Consider the following 21,648-nt stretch of genomic DNA (forward strand, 5'->3'; position numbering starts at 1 on the left):
ACAGCTGTAACCAATAAAGGTTGTGACCATTTTATTCCAAAACATTGTGAGTGATGATTTTATTAGCAGTTATATGTCATCAGCTTTGTCCATCTTCTCATGCCCAATGGATTAGGAATACTGGGTCTTAACATGCCTCTGAGATCATGTTTATATGGTTCTTGTTAAGGCATCAAATGTGCGTTATCAGTCCATGAAATATCCACAGCTATGCTGGTCACCTGCTCATTTGCCCAAACTGTCACTGCAAACAGTGGAGGCTGAATGGTCTCTATAGCTGCCTCCCAGGTTCATTATGGAGGTATCACACAAAGCACCAAACGATGCCTTCTTTTGCCAATTATACTTCTTAGGCCCAAATCAGAGATGGTGCTGGAAGCTTCATCACTGAAGTTTCTGATTTTATTTTCTTTAAATAACATGCACACAGAATGCTCCAATGTGGATTAGAACCTCAACATGAACCAAGGGCACAGGGAAAGCTTTCACCTCTTGCTGTATTTCCAAACCAAAATGGCCCAGACAGTTGTCCGCTGCCCACTTGAAAATAGCGGGCGCCATGCGTGCCTGCTCTTTTCAAGCATAGGCTGATCACTCCTGCCCCACAAACCACGAATTTGTGGCTTGCACGGCAGGCATGCACAGTGCCCACTCTTTTCAAGCAGGGGCCACCAGCTCCTGCCCCGCAAGCTGCAAATTCATGGCTTGCAGGGCAGGCGAGCATGGCCCCACTCTCCCCCAACCATTTAAAGGGAAGGTTCCCTTTAAATGGTTGGGGGAAAGTGGGGGTGTGTGTAACAGGCTGGGCTGGGCCAGGAGGCAAGAGTCAGGAGTCAGGTCCAGTCCGAGGGTCGTAGCCAGAAGTGACAGAACAGGAGCCAAGTCAAGAGTCCAAGAGAATAGTTGTCCAAAGCAGGAAGTCCGGGAGCCAGGAATCCAAACAGGACCGAGGTCCGAAGACAGGAACTGAGGAAGGGCATGAGGTCAGCACGGATATGACTTGTTGCTTCCACAAAGAGCCCAACCCCAAGTGGGAGCTATATAGGCCTCCGACAGTGCTTCCTGTAGCAGCAGCGCTGCCCCTGTCCATATTCAGGGCTCGGCAGCCACCTCCCCTGCCAGCATGCATCTTGGTGGCAGGTTGCTAAGTCCCTGTGGAGCCACTTCTTCAGCTGAGCCACCCACAGAGGTAAATCAGGCAGGCTTTCTGTTTGCACCTGTACCTCGTCGGCTGCTGCAGGATCAGGTGTGGGGGTTACTGGCTTGGGCACTGGTGGCAGCAAGCTGTCAACTTCCAAGGAGTCAGAGGGGCTGGCTGGTTGCACTGCCAACTCAGGCAGGGGCCCGGTGCGGTCGCTGCCACCCATGACAGCGCACGCAGCACTTCATCCCCAATGTGATAATGGCACTCTGTATGACATCATCACATCGGAGATGGCCCCCACCCTTTCCCAGACCCCCCCCCCAAATCCCCCCACTGGGGAGATGGGACCTAGCAACCCTAGAATATGCCCATATTCTGACTGCACTTTATCTGCCAGGTAGTCAGTTCTACTGCACAAGGTTGCAATGCCATATTTCCCTGCCTGAGTTAATACTAAAACGATGGTTTCAGAAGGTCATACACAAATAATGTGGCTACTTTGATAATAGTAGCCTTTAGATCTTACTCTAAAATTCTCAGCTGTTAAACAGCCATTTAAAACATCAACAAAAAATGTAGTCCTCAAATTATGCCCCGTTTGAGAATAGGGCAGTGTGGCAGAAAGAATGTGTGTGGGAGAGAGAGTAAGAGAGCAAGAAGGTGTTGGCAAAAGTAAAACTGCTAAAGATGGGGTGCCATTCAGATAAGAAATATTTGGGCAGATCTACCTCCTTCCCCATGGATCAGACCTTATTCAAGCTTTTATGTCCTTGGCCTACATGCCAAGTAGCTGATTGTACCACACAAAACCAGGGACACACCATTCTCTGTAATCTGAAAGGGTGCCTGCAGCTAAGAGGTATTTAAAAAAAATAAAGGCAGTACAACAGCATAATTAAAGAAAAACCTAAATGATAGATAAGTGGAAATCTAGAGTTAAAGTAATCTTATCTAATGGACTTCTACGGCTACAAAGCTTCTAAGTGCTTTGCTCTGTGGTAGGCAGAGAGACTGGGGGATTGTTTCTCTCCCTTAAGTAAGGAAGGGCTCCATAAGGATGGAGAAAATTTTTACACAGAACAAAAAGGGAGAAGCACTGCTCTTAATTACACAGTCTGTGGAATCAAACCCAGAGTTACAGTCATATACTTTAAAATACTGTAAGAAATCTTACTGCAGTGGCAAAGTCTTACTGGACGATGTAGCTGACCATTCTTTCAGAATGCAGCTGTACACAAGGGTCAAGTGTTGCAGGATGAAGACTTATGAGGGAAGGATTGGCCTTCTTCCGGCCCACCACCTCTCTTTCCCTGCTCACAGAAATCTATACTTTCTGGTTTGAGAATATGTGACGCTATGATTCACCACATTAAAATATGCCTACCAAAGCAGATGAAGAAGGGCAGATTTACAAAAATGAGGAGACTGAGCATAATTAGATGATCACAGTGCCATGGTACCCCACACCGGTCCACAGAGCTCAACTAGCAGCAATCTGAATAGTAAAAATAAGTCAATTGCCAACTGTGCTCCAGCAGTTGCTTGTGCCCTATGCTGCACGGGCCCATTTTAAGACTACTTGGTCTAACTTCTTGTTTCCCTGGGTCTTTCCGCTTACTAACTTCCTTCAGTTTTTCCTTGTTCAGTTGGAACTGGCTCAAACCACAGTATTCTGGATCCTCTTCTGGTCCCTCTTAATCCAAAGTGTCTCTCGGTTTCTCATTTTCTGGACTCCAGATGCTAAGTAACTGCTCAGAAGAAGCTGCCTAGGCTTTTGATGAAAGTTTTTGTCCTTCCTGCAGGTCTTGCTACACTAGGGCTGTCAACTCTGGGTTGGGAAATTCCTGGAGATTTGGGGGCAGTGCCTGTGGAAGGGGAAATATGGGGATGGAATCTATGTTATACCACAGAGTTTGCCTGCTGAAGCTACCATTTTCTCCAGGAGAACTAATCTCGGTTGTCTGCAGGTCAGTTGTAATTCCAGGAGATCTCCAGCCACCACCTGGAGGTTGGCAACCCTCTGTTACATACTCTCTGGTATATTTGGAGTTTGGTTTCAAAATAACCTCTTAGTCCACTACTGTTTTAAGTTTGAAGCCATGTCAGACATTGTTTCTTTCCATCACACCCGTATAATTCCATCTGTTTTATATCATTTCATGGCTGGTTTAATCACACAGGCAGAAGGGGCATTTTTCTGGGGCAGCACGGTCGGGTTAGAACGGATAAAAGGAAGTACTTCTTCACCCAAAGAGTGATTAACACATGGAATTCACTGCCACAGGAAGTGGTGGCGGCTACAAGCATGGACGGCTTCAAAAGGGAATTAGATATGCATATGGAGCAGAGGTCCATCAGTGGCTATTAGCCACAAGGTATAGATAGGGACTCTGGGGCAAGTGATGCTCTGTCATCTTGGTGCTTGGGGGGGTCAACAGTGGGAGGGCTTTTAATGTCCTGGCCCCGCTGGTGGACCTCCTGATAGCACCTGGTATTTCTGGCCACTGTGTGACGCAGAGTGTTGGACTGGATGGGCCTTTGGCCTGATCCAACATTGGCGTCTGTTATGTTCTTAAGGTTTCCTCACCATACCAGAGGTATGCTAATTCCTGCAAACTGAGAGTGCATACCAGAAGTCTTTGTGATGTCATAAGGAGTTTGGAGGGTACTCTCTGTTTGCCTGACATTATGCGACACTCTACTTAAAACAGTGGAGACCTTGATGGGAGCCTCCACCTAGACCCTTGTAAAGTTCCTTGTTCTGTTCCATTACCCTTTTTTCTTTTCTATTTCTTTCTCCCTTTCAAATATTCTAAATTTTGAACTTCACACTCAAAGCACCATGCTTATTCTCACACAGGGTTTCTTTTTCTTGTCTTTTTTAAAAGTTTGGCTTGAAAAAGTTAGGTGTTATATGCTAGAAATCTGCAATTGAGAAATATATGAAAGTTTCTAAAAATGTATGTACAAATATGAGAAGGTTAGAGAAGAATAATGTCTGCAAAATTCTCACTGAGGTTAAGTCTTCCTTTGCTTTCCTCCAGCAAATATATTCAGAGTCCTCCCAAGGGAATAGAATCCAACTGAAAATCTATCCCATATCTAAACAAAAATTGTCTAGTGTATCCATGGCCAATAATAATTCTCCGCAATAATTGTTCTCTCTCCATTCTACACTCCCACCAATTTTGTTTGAAAGCCCATGATGTGGTCGGTCACAATATGGTTTAATTTAGCAAAAGTTGTTTAAAATTGCAGGTCTAACATCTCTTCAGTCTAAGCATTGTACAATGCAGCCCTCAATGACATCAGAGCACATAACAACTGCAGGCAGAAGGGATATGAGAATTCTTTTCCACTCAGGCCTGTTATGACATCACAATAATCAGCTGCTTGTAGCAGGGTGATGCTCATAACCTAGGTGTTAAGCAATCACAGTCTGGGCTAGTATGTGATAACTAGCTTGCAGGACCAGCTCTGTACATTATCAAATGGCAATTCACCAAATGGCATCTCTCACGGCAGACATTCTGTTTGTAACTGCTAAGCAAACAGACATTTTTTAAAGAAAACAGCATTATATCTTACTTGAGTTCCTGCGAGCTTGTGGCCAGCATACTTCGAATACTTTTGTCAGCCAAGGGGCAGCCAGATAGACTGTAAAATAGGGCAGGATAGCTAAGTAAGTCAACCTTCTTAAAAACTAAGGCCTTTCAAACAAACACAACGTTAAAAAAACTAAAACTAAAAATTGTAATGCAGAAAAGCGATGGGGTGGGCAAGTGCTGCAATACTGAATTTTGTAATACAAGTTAACCCTCTGAATATATTTAGATACAAATTTTAATTCTGGATTCATAGATTTTCCCCCTGTAAAGCTTGTAAGTGTAACAAAATGGTATTAGTATTAGTGATCTGTGGGTTAACTATTTGAAAGTTTAGGAATTTTTAAGAATTTTAGTTGTTTGAAAAGAAAAAGACGTTTATACAACAACACAAATTAGCATGCTCTTAAGATCAACACTTATTACTCAAAGGGTTAACACAATAGTTCAACATTTTTACTTTGACAGCATTGTTGAGGTAAGCTGAAAACAATAAATTGAAAAGACAGAATCCACCATGAAAAAAATGAAGTCACACCTTCTATGTGAGGCGTAATTACCAGTCACATGACCACTCCCATCACACCCTGGTGTTGGACATCTGCCACCAAACAAAAACAAAAAACAGCCAAAATAGTAAGTATGTTTAAAAAAACTTTTAAAAGTTTCATTGTTTCCAGTTTAGCTGCAATGTCTGCAAGGGGGATTTAAGCATCCTAACGGAAAAGCTGCAAAAATGAACAGAATTCAATGAAAATGTACGATATAGCATTATTAAGGACAAGCAGATACCATGTTAGCTTAATCACTTAAACTTAACTGACAGTCTGAAACATTTATATGCTGCAAATGCTGCATGCTCAAACTGCAAGGCATATATGCACTTGATTGTTCAGATAAGACAAAAAAGAGAGAGAAAGGGTTAGAAAAGAGTAAAAAAAATAATTTCACCTCACATTATGCTTACGTTATTAAATCCTTTTTGTTCTCTTTGCATTGAGGATATTTGGGCTTAGGACTTGGGATGGTGACTTCCCCAGGATACCTTCGTTCTTCTAGTGCTTCTTGGAAAGGATCTAAATCTTCTGGCTGCAGGCAGAGATAAAACATCAGTCAAACCCAAAGAGGAGGCAACATTTATAGAAAAATTAACAGTGTCACTGTGATCTGAACACAGAACATTTCAAAGGCAACCCTCTTTGCATTAGTGGAGAAGGTGGATCCATTCGGACTCTCTACACCTTCAACAAACCACTACTATGGAATGGATGCATATGGAGAATTGTCCCTACAATTAAGTTATAGGGGAAGTCCACGGTCAGCGTAAATACACATCATGGCTCCTTTGTGTATTATCACAGCAGCATAATTATTGATACAAATTGCTTCCACATACTGGAAATGATGTAACTGCTATAATGTATGTGATGTGTTTAGCATGAGGTTCCTTTCTGAAAGATTTGTACTGGCATGCGTCATCACATGCACTAATAGTTATTCTATTAGCCAAGCTATTTACAGACACTTTAGGAGGTATGTGGAATGTTTGCCACACAGAAGACATTTTCAGTGGCAATAAACAGTCCTCCCTTTTACCTTCAGATTTAATCATGCAATTCTGAACAAATGAAAAAGAGATTTATTGTTAAATCAGAATTCACCTTCATTTATCAAAATGACTTGCTGGATATCTGAAATGTTTGAGACATCAAAATCTCAGATAAAACTGTGTGTTTGAGGTTGCTGTTTACATATGTAATGTATACTAGATTAGCAGAAAAAGATTCCACTGAATTTGGATAGTAAAGCAGTCTACAGCATAAGAAATTACGGTTCCTCTCTTTTTGGAATCAATCTGTCCTTATTTATAACAGCAGCAACTTGTATAAGGAAAAATCGGTATTCTTTTGTGAAATAACATACATAAAGACTTCCCATTTCCACACCTAAAATTAATCAACAACAGCAACAAAACCCCTCCAACAATAATAACTTTTGTATAACTAGACGTCCTGCCAAAATATGAACAAAATATGAACAAAATATATACAGAAATCATATAACAGCCCTTAATAGATCTGTCTACCAAGTACAAGTTTATAATTCACAAATCTGATGCATTCATGGTGAAAACTTTCAAGCTCTCTATATTAATGTGCACTGACTCAAAAATTCCTGTAGATGGTAGTCTACGCTTCCTGTAGATAGTGGTCTACCCAAAAGATTTAAAGTGCTGTGTCTTCTTTGCATACCCTCCATTCCCTATATGTTTTTCTGTTTTAGTAATAACACACACAAAACATACCCATATGTATCTAAGATTTTTTTAAAATCTGTGCCATCATTTATTTATGCAAAAGTAAATGAGATTTATATTGCCAGTGAGAAAGAGTGCATGCAAGTCCAGACAGTCAAAACACATTGGAACCAAAGTCTGTGACACTAAAGCCTGAGACTGTAAAATCATGCCTATATTACAGAAGCTGGACTATAAATTGTGGCTAGGAAGAGTTAAAACTTGACAAATATATACAGCATCTTCATAAATAAATCTGTACTGATGACAATCAAGAGTATCCTTCTCAAGCAGTGATCAAAAACATCTTACGTTATTTTTTTTTTGATATTTAGAACTATAGACACAAAATATTACTACCACTTTCCAGGTTTCCTGAGTTATCAAAGCAACAAGAACAAAGAAGGAAAGCAGGGGGGAGTGCTATATTAAGTTGAATTAAAATTCAATGAAAACAAACATAGAATAGTTAAGAACCTAATTTATAGTGAATCATTTTGTCAGATATCATCTTAAAAAATTTAAATAGTCATCCTTAACTGTAAGCTAATATTGTTAAATATTTCACCCCTAGCTTTTAGAAATCACATGGATCAAGACAATGAAACTTGAAATGAGAAGCTTAAGGATAAAACCAACATACATTAATTTCTTTTGAATCATCTTCATCTATCCTACTAGGCTTCATTTTTGTGTAGTCCACCGGCAAGTCCCAGCAGTCACCCTCATTCAGCTGATAACACCTGTTATTCATCACAGCCTGTTGTTGCGGTGACATTGGTTCCAGTGGCGTCAAAATGGTGCAACAACCATCCCGCTGCCTCTGCTTGTTCAAGCTAAGATCTAACGTTCCATTTTCATCCACTTCCATATCAGGATTCTGCTTATTTAAAACGAGAGAGAGAGAGATAGTTTAGTTCTTGTCACCAACAAACTACTTTGCTTTGGTTTACAATCTGACAGTTTCAGCAGACTAATGATAATAACCCAGCCTCACTCTCTCCTGAGCATCTCTCATTAAATGGAATTCCTTATTAACGATTCCATTCTCTGGGATCTCCCCTGTTAAAAAAAAGATATACAATAAAAATCTATTAAAAAACATTTCCTTGTTTCCCCCCCTATTCTCTGGATTTATTCTTCCTTGACAGGTCTAGTTCTCTAAATCAAGATCTGTATGGCTCTGATTGCCAAGAATGAGATATAGCGATAATAGAAAATTCATTCCTTCTACATGCTAGCATCTACAGAATCATAAACAAGAAAAAGTTTCAGTTACTAAACACAAAACATACCATTCTCAATCAGTAACACCAGTGGGCAGTTTCAGCAGATTGGCCCTATAAGCCTCTTTCTTTGCAATATACTCGCCACCTTCATATAAAGTGGACATACATTCAAATCACACAGACACCCCATCATAGGCATTCAGTTCTAACATGCCTTTGCTCTCTACAAAGTCTTCCTTTATAATCATCTCAGCTTGGGAAAAAGAAACTGGTAGTGACATTCCCTGAAGCAAATGAGGAAGTGTGGACTAAGACATGCAAGGAAAGTGAGGCATTTTCTTGCTGCCCTGTTTCAACACCACCTTTGCATAATTTGAGCAAAAAATCATTTTTTCTTTCAAACCTTAGTTTTCCAAAAGCAGGTGATAACATACTGGGATGATGAGAAATAAGGACAAAACCCAAAATTCACACTGCAATTTGTATTTTCAAGAAATAAATTATTCTTCTGGAGAGAAAAAAATTAAGATTTGTGTGAAAGCTACTGTTTTTACTTTATGGACTAATAAAAGCCTTCAGAAGACAATCCAAGAGAAACTTGCTTCTTGTGCTTATACTACCAAGATAAATCAGAACATCACATTTCTACTTGGATATCTTCTCTAATTGATCAAACTTGGTTCCTTTCATGATGGTGATTTTGTGTGGCATTTACCATCCTGGAAGTACTCTTGCAACATTAAGGGGAAAGCACTTGGGAAGGAAGACTTCAGTTGCATAAACTTTCCTTTCCCCTAAAGCAACTTACATGGTTTGCATGCATGCCAGAACACATGGACATATGGAGTCGTCTTATACTGACTGAGACCCATGGGTTTATCAAGGTCAGTATTTTTTACTGTGATTGGCAGTGGTCTCCAGAGTCTCAGATGAAGCTCTTTCGTATCACTGGCTATTGGATCCTTTGGACCGGAGATGCCAGAAACTAAACCTAGGACCCACATGCCAAACCGATACCCTACCACTGAGGTGCATCCCATGCCTTAAAATTTTTGATTTTTCCCCCCTGTATGATATTAAATGTATGGGAGGGGGTAATTTGTGTGTGTGAAGGTTTGCATGCATGCCAGAACACATGGACATATGGAGTCGTCTTATACTGAGTGAGACCCATGGGTTTATCAAGGTCAGTATTTTTTACTGTGATTGGCAGTGGTCTCCAGAGTCTCAGATGAAGCTCTTTCGTATCACTGGCTATTGGATCCTTTGGACCGGAGATGCCAGAAACTAAACCTAGGACCCACATGCCAAACCGATACCCTACCACTGAGGTGCATCCCAGGCCTTAACATTTTTTGATTCCCCCCCCCCTGTAGGATATTAAACGTATGGGAGGGGGTAATTTGTGTGTGTGAAAATAAAGCTTTCCCCATTTGTCTGAAATTACCTTCATTATTCTAATTGTTGCTAAAGCTACGCTACTCCTTTTTCTTTGTTAAAGAACAGGATGCATTAAACCTTTGGGTTTTTTTCCCAAGGGAAATGCAAAACACATCAACTAGGTCCAAAGTTCCTACATATGCACAAAATCTCTCCTTGTGTTCGTCTGCACAGCCATCTAGTGGCCTCATATGGAAAAATTATTTTCATCCACCAATCTATTTTAAGGAAACTGTTTCTCATCAATTACTAGAATAAAATATTGGAATTCCTTTGCAATAAAATAAAGAAATTAGTTATTTGAGTATATAACCTTGGCTCTATTTATATTTTTAATTAATTCTTTTCATAATTGCTAATGATTATTAACCTATGAAGAGATCACAATTATTTAATGTAGTATAAAATTTTTGTATATAAATATTTTAAATAAATAAATAATCAATCCAGTATAGCACAATTACTGGTTTCCAAAACGTGTAAGCTGTGGCTATTGAAAACATCTTGGTCAGTCTTTGACATTTTTAGAGCCAGATTCTTCACGATAAATTAACCAGTATAGCACAATTACTGGTTTCCAAAACGTGTAAGCTGTGGCTATTGAAAACATCTTGGTCAGTCTTTGACATTTTTAGAGCCAGATTCTTCACGATTATACACAAAGACTGGAGGTTTATTCAAACAGAAGTCTAGGCTAATGCCAAAATTGGGTGGTTTAATGCCTTGTGTAAGCATTGTATATGATCTAGTGTATTCCTAAGGCTCCCACTGCCAGCTTCTGAAGGCACAGCTCAGTGTCTGGAGCCAGTGCCCGGCCCAGACTTGCCCAGACCCCCACCAGCCACAGTAAGGCAGTCCCAGGCACCGCAGGACTGGGCTTGAAGATCAGACCGCAGGCACTCACCTGAGGCTGAGAGGAGTGTCGCCAGGTCAGCTACTGCAGGGAGAGCCAAGGTGGTAGGGGCTAGAGGTTGCTGAGGCTGAGAGTCAGCCTGGGTTCGCCCTAACAAGGCTGATGTCATTGGCCAGTGACAGCCTGGTGACACCCACACGCAGTGTTCTGTCTAAGCTGTGGAGTCTCATGAGCCAAAATTCTACTCTGTGAGCCAAAAGACCTAACAGCATTAAAGTTCTGTGGGAGCCTACATTTTTTAAAGGGAGGAAGGGAGGAAGGGAGGGAGGGAGGGAGCACTGAAATGGTTTCTTGCCCTTTAAAGCAAACAGTGCAGCAGATCCGCCAGTCAGCTGTTTGCTTTAAAGGGCGGACAGCCATTAGAATCCTCCATTTCACTCTCCGCATACTTCCAAGGAGGGGGAAGCCAAAGGGAGCGCTGAAATGGCTTCCTGTCCTTTAAACCAAACAGTGCGGTGGGTCTGCCCATCAGCTGTTCACTTTAAAGGGCGAGCAGCCATTAGAGTACTCTGTTTCACACACACACCCCGCTTCCAAAAGGGGAAGCCAAAGGGAGCACTGAAATGGCTCCCCACCCTTTAAACTGAACAGCTGACTGATGGACCTTCCAGTCAGCTGTTCATTTTAAATGGCTGCCTTTCTCTTCCTCCCCAGGGGAGGGGGGAGGACACCTTGGTCAGTGGGGGGAAAGTCTCCCTCTTCCCCCCATGCAATGTAGGGAGCCAGGCAGGGCAAGCTGCCATGCAGCAGCAGCCCTGACAAGGCAGACAGGCAGAGTTTCCTTGCCCTGTTCTCAGCCTAGGCTCTGTGTGCTAGGGGCTGGGAAATTGTGCACCATGATAGGCTGGCACATCTTAGAGGGAACACTGCCCACACCATCCCAGAAGCCAGACCTGGCAGCCCTCAAGACTGTCAGGGAATTGGACTAGGGTTGCCAGCTATGAACTGTGAAATACCTGGGTGGAGCCTGGGGAAGGCGGGGTTTGTGGAGGGACCTCAGCAGCATACAATGCCATAGAGTCCACCCTCCTAAGCAGCCATTTTCTCCAGGGAAATTAATTTTTGTCATTGGGAGATCAATTTTAATAGCAGGGATCACCAGGTACCACTGGAGGTTGGCAACCCTAAAGTGGACCCCACCCCCATGGGAGGGCAACAGCTTTGCTGACAGACACAGCAGCAGACAAAGCCAAGGCAAGAGGCCAGGGATAGAGCCAGGAGAGGATGGTCCATGGGTTGGAGTAGAGACTAGTCCTCGGCTACAGAAGGGAAAGGAAAAACCAGTGTTTGGGGGGAAGGATTAAGAAACAGGCAACAGCCAGGAAAGAATGGGCAAATGCTCCAACCGTAGCTCCAGACTGGCTAGAACAGGAACCACAGCCTGATGAGCAGGGCCAGGATTGGACCCTGGGAAAAAAGGGGTGAGGCGGGCATCTTTCAAAAGCTCTAGGGACAGGTTGAGGAGAAAGGGGGTAAAAGGGGTGGGTAGGACATTCTCCTTGAAGGGAGGTAGATGTCCAAGGAATGGGAGGGGTGGGGCAGGCATCTTTCAAAAGGGAAGCTCTAGGGACAGGTTGAGGAGAAAAGGGGTAAAGGGGGTGGGTAGGACATTCTGCTTGAAGGGAGGTAGATGTCCAAGGAATGGAAGAGAGTGAGGGTGCTGCAACCTCCTCTCTCTCCTATTCTGAGGCCTGGAGGGGCTTCCCGCAGTGTGGGCTAACACAGCAGAAGGGTGTGGCCAATGAGGGAGAACCCTCACAATCAGGAAATGTGAGCGACTTTCCAAAAAGTACTGAAGCAGACTCTTAAACATGGACAGGGGAAGATTGCCAGCAGAAATGCCCAAAGTAATGGCACTGTCATAAAAGTAAACTTTAATATATCCCCACCTTTTGAATGTGCTGGAGACACCTATCTTGCATGCATCTCTGGGTGAAGGTAGTGATATTTATGGAGACATATATACAATATAAAACTGACAGACACGTTGCAAGATGATGCCACATAGTGCACCAAGGCTGAAAACGATTCCAGATTTTGTGGATTGAATTTACCTTTATTTTTCTAATTCTGAACATGGTCCCAGAGTGCAGATGATAATAAAACAGAACAAAACAAAAGCCACCATGGGGTCAGGTGCAGAAAAGAGGGATGTTTTGATAAATCTGGAGGAACCACCAGATTTGCAAAAAATGCTGAAGTTTAAAAAATATAGACAATTTTTTTAAAATGCTGCAATCTCATGAGATTGCCTAGGCAATCCAAAATGGCTACTGCAGTTTTATTTTGAAACCTGACATGTTTAGGTAGAGGTAGGAGTAGGAAAACAGCAAAAACAAAGGCTACTGCAGTTTTATTTTGAAAACTGACATGTTTAGGTAGAGGTAGGAGTAGGAAAACAGCAAAAACAAGACAATGGGGGTGAGCAACACTACGATGGAGGCAAACAGGAAAGAAGAATGGAGCAAAAGTGAGGAGAAGGGAAGAAAAAAAGGATTGAAAGGAAACCAGCAGATAAGGGAGGGAACTATGAAAGGTGGATAAGAAGGGAAAGAAGAAAGCAGGAAAAGGGATAGGACTTCTTCAGGATAGGAAGGAAGGAAGGAAGGAAGGAAGGAAGGAAGGAAGGAAGGAAGGAAGGAAGGAAGGAAGGAAGGAAGGAAGGACCTAGAGGAGAGAATGAGAAGGAAGGAAGGGGAGTGGTGGAAAGAAAGAAAATATGGGCCAAGAGGGGAGAGAGAGTGAGAGAGAGAGCAGGAAGGAAGAACTTCAGATCTCACAAGTCCTTCAGATCTCTTTTTCATAACCATATAATACCCACTGTATGTTATCCTGACTAGATTTTTTTGGTACAGAGAGCACAGGCCTTATTTCCAACAAACAATAAATAAACTCTCTGAAATTATGATATTATCACATAACTCCTTTCTTAATATAACTAAAGACATTAAGACATAGTTCAGTTCACTTGAACAACCTTTCTATTTTCAACTGTTTTCCCCAATTATAATATAATACAGCAGCTATCGTTAAATTATTGCCCACTTTTAACTCTGTATTTTGAACTAGATTGAGATGCTTGCTGTTGGACTGCCAGAGCAAAAATGCAAGATTTAAATTTATTTGAAGAACAAGAAGAATTAAAAGTGATTACTGAAGTCATCACTGATGCATATGCTAGTGCAATAGAGAGTTATGTTTCCTCTATGTGAAAACAAATAAAATACTAGGTGTGTGCATATTTTACCCGGGAACAGAGGTCCTGAGGTTTTGTGGAGAGGTTCTGAGGCATCTCCCTGCAGCGCGTGGAAAGATTCAGAATAGCCGTTGCAGCCATGTGTGCTGCCTCCATGTCATGGGTATAGTCAAAGCTGCTCTTGCTGCAGGTACTGCTGGCACTGCTGCCTCCCCCACAGCTCATGTTGCTGCTGCTGCTAGGGGCATAGCTGCTGGTTGTGCTGCTGGTTGGGCTTGAATTCTTACAGTAACGTTTAGCTGCAGGAAGGAAAAAGGACAAAGATGACTTTTAGGAAAAGCTGACATCTATGCAAATACAAGGAAAGCAATGCAATCTGCAGAGAGTGGTATTTCATATGGAACTGCGAAGTCTACTGAAGGAAGGGGGGAAGCAAGAAAAAAAATCCCTGATGATTTTATATTTCAGTGAAGCATCTCTGCACAAGAAACCTGGATGCAATATCAAAGGAAGGTAAGTAATAACCTACAGAGTGCTCTGCTGTGACACACAGATTTACAGCAACCAAAACATGCAGTGGACATGAACCGATAAGGGCTTTTAAAAGGAATGCTCACCAGCGAGCGCACACAAACACACACTCGTTATTCCGCAATACAACCAATTGTAAATGCTTGTAATAAAATGCTAGTTAGTTCAAACTACTGCTTGGTGGCTGCACCCATATGAATATTTTTCTCTGCTTTGGCAACCAAGCTGCAGCACTATTTTTGCTATGATCTTTCTGGAAAATGTCCAAATGTGGTAAGACACCATGAACATTTTCAAAGGTCCTGCCCACACCAGTGCCATTTCCTGCAGTCAGCCCCACACAGCCATTTGCTTTACCATGCCCCTTGATGGCCTGAAGGCATTTTTTAAAAAAATATATCAATAACTGTTATAATGGTATAGCAATTATCTTTAAAAAAATCTTTTAAAAAACTCTCCAGTGGGTACAGCAAGAAAACAATGCAGGGGGAAATGGCAGCTGACAGGGGAAGTGAGCAGAAAACTTCCACGTGGATGCTCCATTGCCAGAGTTAATGCTTCTGCATTTATAGGAGCAATGAATGCACAATGGGGAATATGTGCTGTGTGGATGCAGCCTGTGACACACTTTCTTTACAGTGCTGCCCTAGGAGACATGCAAGAAGTATAATAAGTAACATGACAGCAAGAAGATAATGTGCTTGATCCCCTCAGCATAGTGTTTTAGAAGCCTAAATGAAATAATAAAATGACATCCCCTTGTGATAATCCCTCCAGCTGCTAAGCCTGGCTGCCTTTCCTTGCGTTTCTGACTTTGCTGCTCCTGAGACCATGTGCCCGTCAATCCAACCTATCCTCCTTTCATGACACTTTGCACTGCCTTCTCCAGTCCTGCCAAGTCCTCCCTAGAAAGCATCAAGATGGGACAGAAAGATCAGGTGGACGAGGAAGGAAAATATGCATGATCAAAAGGACAAAAGTCACAAAGGTTCAAAGCAGTACTTCTGAAAGGTCCATCTGATCCATCAGCTCTTCTCCAGGACAAACTTGAATGAATATAAATTTATTTCCAAATATTAAATACATATGTATGTAACAAAGCAATATGTAAAACTCAAATCTCTTTGGATTGTGTAGATTCCGTCAACCAATCTAGAAATGACAGGGAGAGATCTGTAACTGTATTGCTTCTGCAGTTTATTTTTTTAAAAAAATAGTTAGTAGGTGTACTATTTCAAATCAGACTGAGGCCATGGCAATGCGGGCAGAGGGAAATACTTTCTCCCTTGTATCATTGTCCTAGTTCATGGTATCTGAAATTAAAAACTCTGGGCACTGGACTACCAAGAAGGGGGTCACAGGAAGACAAACATCTACAGGTCCTGGTCACCCTAGAGACTCAGCTAGGTAGGTCATGTTATTTGTTTTAGGAACAGATATTTATACGTATCTCAGCTATCTGACTATATTCCTGATATATTTCAAAGCAATTAAATGTTTATCCTAGAAATCTGGAATCTTGTGAAGGATGTATGTGTCTGAAGAGGGCACTTTTGAAATAAACAAATTCTAAATTTCAGACAAGGATTTAGATGACTCTGTCCTGGATTCCTCTTATTAGTAAATTATCCACCTGCAAGCATCTATAGAGAAGACACAAACTGCATTTTGCAATGTGTGTGTACCTCCTTTCCTTGCTCATGTGAAACAGCTTGGTGGATTTGGCTTGAAGTTCATAGGTCAAAAGCAGGCATGTCCAATTCTTAATACATCAGTTCTGATATATTTTGAATGGAAACATTGTTTGTCGGATTTTAAACATAAGAGCAATAACAATCCCTTGTCTGTAATGTCCATGAAGATAATTGTACACTGATTAAATTCCATTAGAAATATGGGTAAAAGAATTCCAAGGGGGGCATAGACTGACAAACTTTGGGGTCTTAGTCACTCTAGGGGCTCATGGTATTTGTTTTGTTGTTGTCTGGAGTGTATATGGTGGTGGGGGGGGAGGCAAAGGACACCTTTGTCTAGGGTCCATGGAGGCTCCTGGCAGCCCTGTCTGGGTGCAACGTGAGGGATGAAGGAAGGGAGAAACAGTTGGGGTCAATGTTCCCTCTAAGCTGTGGAGTCTTGTGAGCAAAAATTCTACTTTGTGAGCTCCTGCCATTAAAGTCGTGAGTGACCATTTTGGCTACTGCATGAATTAGTTTGCTCTGGAGCCCTCCTTCCGGAGCGAAGGCAAAAATGTGTGAGCTGGAGGCTAAAAAAACTGTGAGCTAGTTCACACTAACTCAGCTTAGAGGGAACACTGGTTGGGGGCTGACCACAAAGAAACATTTTCAGAAAAGGTTACCAGCAGTCCCAGGAGGGGTTGGGAAAAAAATCTTGGACAAAAAGCTTTACGGGAGTTGCTTAAAAGTGTATATGGATAAGGCCCTAAAAGTAAAACCCTGCTCATCAACACATTTAGCTAAGGTCTTGTTCTAGGGTTGCCAGGTCCCCTCGACCCCTAGTAGGGGATGGGGATTAAGGTTGCTAGATCCAGGCTAAGAAACCCCTGGAAATTTGGGGATGGAGCCTGGGGAGGACAGGGACCTCAGTGGAGTACAATGCCATAGAGTCCACCCTGCAAAACATCCATTTTTCCAGGGGAGCTCTGTAGTCTTTAGATGAGCTGTAATTCCAAGGGATCCCCAGGTCCTATTTGGATGCTGGCAACCCTGCCTTGTTCTTACAAATAGCAAATATGATGGTAAACCTGTTTCTGGGTTGTATTTCTTCAGACTGAAGGTGGAAGCTTGCCTAACTGACACCTTGTACGTTCCCCCCCCCCCAATCGGAATAATGAGACAGACAACAGTCTGGAGGCAAACAAGGACCGCTTTATTAACTATTTAAGAACATAACAGTGTGGCAAGGGACAAACTAAGTGAGCATGGAACAGACAAGGCAGGTGTCACTCCCTGACCAACCTCCTTGCCCATCATGGGCGAGTCACCAGCTCCGGTCTTGAGCCAACAGTCTGGCTCACGACCGGCAGCCCAGCAAGCTGGTTGCCACCCAGGAGCACCTACCCCTGAAGCCATACAACTTGCAGGGAGGAGCTTGCCCCAAGAGGTTCCCAGAGGTGATCATCATTCCTCACGCTGGACCATAAAATCCAAAGGTGGTTCCTGATAACCTCCTGTTCCCCAATGGGAAAATGCCATAAAGTGCTCACCGGTTCAGCTTTCTTACCTGCACAATCCTGCTAAGTGACCAACCTATTTAATAACAACCACTACAACCACAACTCAGTGCAAGGTAGGCAAAAATACCTCCACCCATTCAGCCAATACTTGGTAGAAGCAAAAAATTCCTACCTGGCTCCAACAGGCGACCAGCAACAGCCTATACTAAGAACAGGGCAGGAGGGTGGGCGAGCATGAGGCACAACTGGTTTGGACGGGAGTGGAACCCTGCCTTTTGCAGGGCCAGCTCCGCCTCCCCACGTCACGATGCCTAGTGTCATGGTGTTGTTGCTGCCCCGCCTTCCTCTGGGGCGGCAAAGCAGCCCATGGCCTCTAACAGCCTTGTCGGGAGGCCGAGAGCCAAGTTAGCTTTGATTGATTGAAACTGTGGGTTCAAGCATTTCTAAATGTAAACGCAACACCTGATTTGAGAGTTCTAATTTGATTTTTCACAATTCTTTTAAATATAAAACCCTGAAAAAGACTTGCATTTTAAGAGAATTTTACACTGTGGAAATGTGCGCAAATTATTGCATTTGATAGTCCTTCCAAATGTTATTATAAAATGTGGATCTTCTCTGGGAAGAGAAGTTCTTTGTTATAGGGACTTGAGGTCAGAACTGCCTATCTTTGGGAAGCAGAAAAAATTTGGTCTTCATAGAGACACACCCACTGTGCCCTTCTTTCACCAGGTAAACTATGCTGTGTTACTTCTGTAACGGTTGTAAAAATATTTTACTTATTATTAGAATGTTTGTGAGCTGTTTTCCCCTACATAATGAATCCTGGTCTGGTAACACTGCCCTCTAGAGAGAGGAGATTTCTGCACAGGTTGGGTGAGGGGTTGCCTGGCAACATGACAGAAAAAGCGAAGGGTAAACTCCAGGAAAAGAGCAGGGGTGTTGTTGTTTTTCTGAGGAGGTGAGGACTTTTCTATAAAGGAAGCAGTTGCAAGGAAGAAAGCCAGTGGAACAGAGAGTAGGGCAGTTGACAGAAAAGTAGCTGTCTTCTGGGCCTTTTGTTCCAGAGTGTTTCATGCTGTTGTGAGGAAAAGTGGCTTCTTGGCCTGAAAAGAAAAGAGACTATAGTGGTTATATAAACACCCCCTATCACTGGGTGGTGCTGTTGTACATGTGAGTGTTTGGATTGGTTCTACAGTTTTAGTTTTGTGGGGATTGGAAATCTCCCAGAATTACAACTGATCTCCAGTTTACAGAAATTAGTTCCCTTGGAGAACATGACTGCTTAGAAGGGTGGACTCCAGGGATGTTAGACTCCACATGGGACCTGGGGATCCCCTGGAATTACAGCTCATCTACAGATTACAGAGATCAGTCCCCCTGGAGAAGATGGATGCTTTGGAGGGTGGACTCTATAGCACTGTACTCTACTGAGGTCCCTGTCCTACTCAGGCTCCATTCCCAAATATCCAGGAGTTTCCCAACGTGGATCTGGCAACCGTAACCCCATCCCCCTCTAGTGGCCAGGGGAAACATGGAAATCCTAGCGGACTCTAATACATGATACTCACTGGGTCCTGTAGTGTATTCAAAGCTGCCTTGAATGCATGACATGTTGTGAAACATCTAACTGAACTGTAATGTTAAGCTTCGTCCTGGGCTACGATCCAAATCCATCCAATAGTATTGCTAGCCCAGGAAGTAACAAGCCAATCACTTCAAGCAAGCTCCCTGAGCAGGAACTAATATGATTGGACCTTATCTCAGCAACCTCATAGGTTAATATTTGTACAGTGGGTGTGGCTACATTAGCCGGCAATGTTTAAAAGCAGGACAGTTGCAATGTAAAAACTGTTCTAGTTATCAGATGTTGATCCGTGTTGGAGTTGTGTTCGAGTTGAAGAATAAAGTTGTGTTCTTGCTGAATCACTCTCCGACTACTTTGTTAAGCAAGCGACTTAACAGGTCCCATCCCCAAACTGTTCCCTTCCAGGCTCCTGCCCCCTTTCAAGTCTCCATGAACTTCTCAACCCATAGCAGGCGATCATATTTCTAGTTGCTTTGTTTGGAAGGTGGGGGACTCGACTGTTTAACTCTTTAAGATCTGTGCTGCTGGCTGTGTAGTAGACTGACAAACTTTATAAACTGTTGGTTTCCTTGAACAAGTGTGTTACAAGATCTCATCAAGTATCCCACCTCAATGCTAACTCTGCCAGGATGTTTTCTGGCTACACTAATCCAGACACGGCATCCAGACCTTCTGGGAGTTCATGAGTTAGATCCCAGAGATTAAAAACTCTATTCAATATATTGTATTGTTTAACAGTGTTTTGTTCAGAATTCCTTGTTTTTCCTGCCTTTAAATAAATGCTGTGGTTATATAAGCAGTAACAATTTGTGATCGCTAGCTTGGTCTTATTAAGGCTAAAAGGGTTACCACTGCCATTTAAAATGGTCATGGAACATAAAAGCTAGAAAATAAAAGGGAACTGATTATACTTCACTATAAGTGGATTTGCAGGGATGGACTATTCCACTAACACATCATGTATGACAGAGAACAAGGAAATTCATTAAAACTAATGCTAATTCATCATTCTTTTTATGTTTAGGAACCTCTCTACTTGTGTGCTTTTCTATGTGCTAGAACTGTATTTAAAAAAAACCCCACAAACCCCCAAAAAACCATCACTCACTATTTTGCATTTTTGTTTAAAGTATCATTTGTCTGTCATTTTCCTTGATGCTCTTTGACATAAACCATGCCTCAATATTAAATAAGAGCTCAAACATCCAGCAGTTCATATGTCAAACACTTGACTCTATTTGTAATTCTGGGTTCACTTTAAATAATTTGACAGCATATGCTCTTGTTTAATTTCCGTATCCTACACTGTTTAGGAATGTCAGAGAAAACAAATTTATAGTGGGGAGCTTTCTTCTCCAGTGTACTTCAGCTATAAAGATCCTAACAAAATACTGATTTTGTAATAACCAAAATATAAGCTTAGAGACAGGGCTGTTGTTTGAAGAACCAACATATTTGCAGTTGAATTTTTTTTTAACTAAGTGCTGTTTCACACTATATGGCAGCAAATTTTCTTCATACTTAACACTTTTGTTTCTCTTCTCAAGAAAACTCTAATTAAAACATAAATATAGATATCAAAACAATTCATAAAGAAACTTAAAATGCTATGTGGTGCACATACAAATTGTGTGCATACATGTAAAAAAGTAATAAGCGAAGCAGTCTTAGTATGCGGAAAGAAGAAGAAGAAGAGACTGGATTTATACCCTGCCCTTCACTTGGAGTCTCAGAGCGGCTTACAAACTCCTTTCCCTTCCCCTCCCCACAACAGACACCCTGTGAGGTGGGTGGGGCTGAGAGAACTCTGACACAAACTGCTCTTTCAGGAACAGCTGTGCCAGAGCTTGTGACTGACCCAAGGTCACATCAGCAGGTGCAAGTGGAGGAGTGGGGAATCAAACTCGGTTCTCCCAGATTAGAGTCGGCACACTTAACCACTACACCAAACTGGCTGAAGAGACTGCTGTCTGCCTGTGTGTACACTCTTTAGCATCTGTTAGGTCACCAGAGGCTGTCTATATCTTGTTTGGTCACACCTTTTACAGGCCTGGTTTCTCTGGGTATGGATACTGGGATCAGTACATTCCATTCTATTTAGTGGGGCTTACTCCCAGGAAAGTGTTTATAGGACTGCAAACAATGTAATTTCTATGTTCTAGACATCCACTAATCAATGCTCCCTCTAAGCTGTGGAGTCTTGTGAGTAAACATTCTACTTTGTGAGCTACTGGCATTAAAGTTGTGAGCAGGTGATTTGGCTGCTGCATAAATTAGTTTGCTCTGGAGCCATCCTTCCTGAGCTAAGACAAAAATGTGTGAGCCAGAGGCAAAAAACTGTGAGCTAGCTCACACTAACTCATCTTAGAGGGAACACTGCCACTAATATATTTTAGGTGCTAGATGAACATGCTCAAGAGTGGTAGCAGTAACAATAGTAGGATCAGGCCATTAATCTGTTGATGGCCAGATGTTTCAGTTATGCTTTCAAGATGTCACAATTACTCCTTTTC

At 42.3% G+C, this 21,648-nt stretch overlaps 1 protein-coding gene across 1 annotated transcript in view; it reads right to left on the minus strand.

The window, feature by feature from the left end:
* Nucleotides 1-4,732: 4,732 nt before the first annotated feature.
* MYT1L (myelin transcription factor 1 like) overlaps nucleotides 4,733-21,648 on the minus strand; it is a gene marked incomplete at its 3' end in the record, with an annotated part of 148,380 nt that continues 131,464 nt past the window's right edge. The window contains exons 10-14 of the mRNA XM_015424274.1: nucleotides 13,875-14,122; nucleotides 7,689-7,928; nucleotides 5,717-5,838; nucleotides 5,288-5,350; nucleotides 4,733-4,801 (exon numbers count right to left, since the gene is read on the minus strand). Coding sequence (XP_015279760.1) covers nucleotides 4,733-4,801; nucleotides 5,288-5,350; nucleotides 5,717-5,838; nucleotides 7,689-7,928; nucleotides 13,875-14,122 — 742 coding nt within the window. The remainder of the gene's footprint in view (nucleotides 4,802-5,287; nucleotides 5,351-5,716; nucleotides 5,839-7,688; nucleotides 7,929-13,874; nucleotides 14,123-21,648) is intronic.

Source organism: Gekko japonicus, unplaced genomic scaffold (assembly GCF_001447785.1).
Source record: "Gekko japonicus isolate JY-2015 unplaced genomic scaffold, Gekko_japonicus_V1.1 scaffold2221, whole genome shotgun sequence".
NCBI classification, from domain to species: domain Eukaryota; kingdom Metazoa; phylum Chordata; class Lepidosauria; order Squamata; family Gekkonidae; genus Gekko; species Gekko japonicus.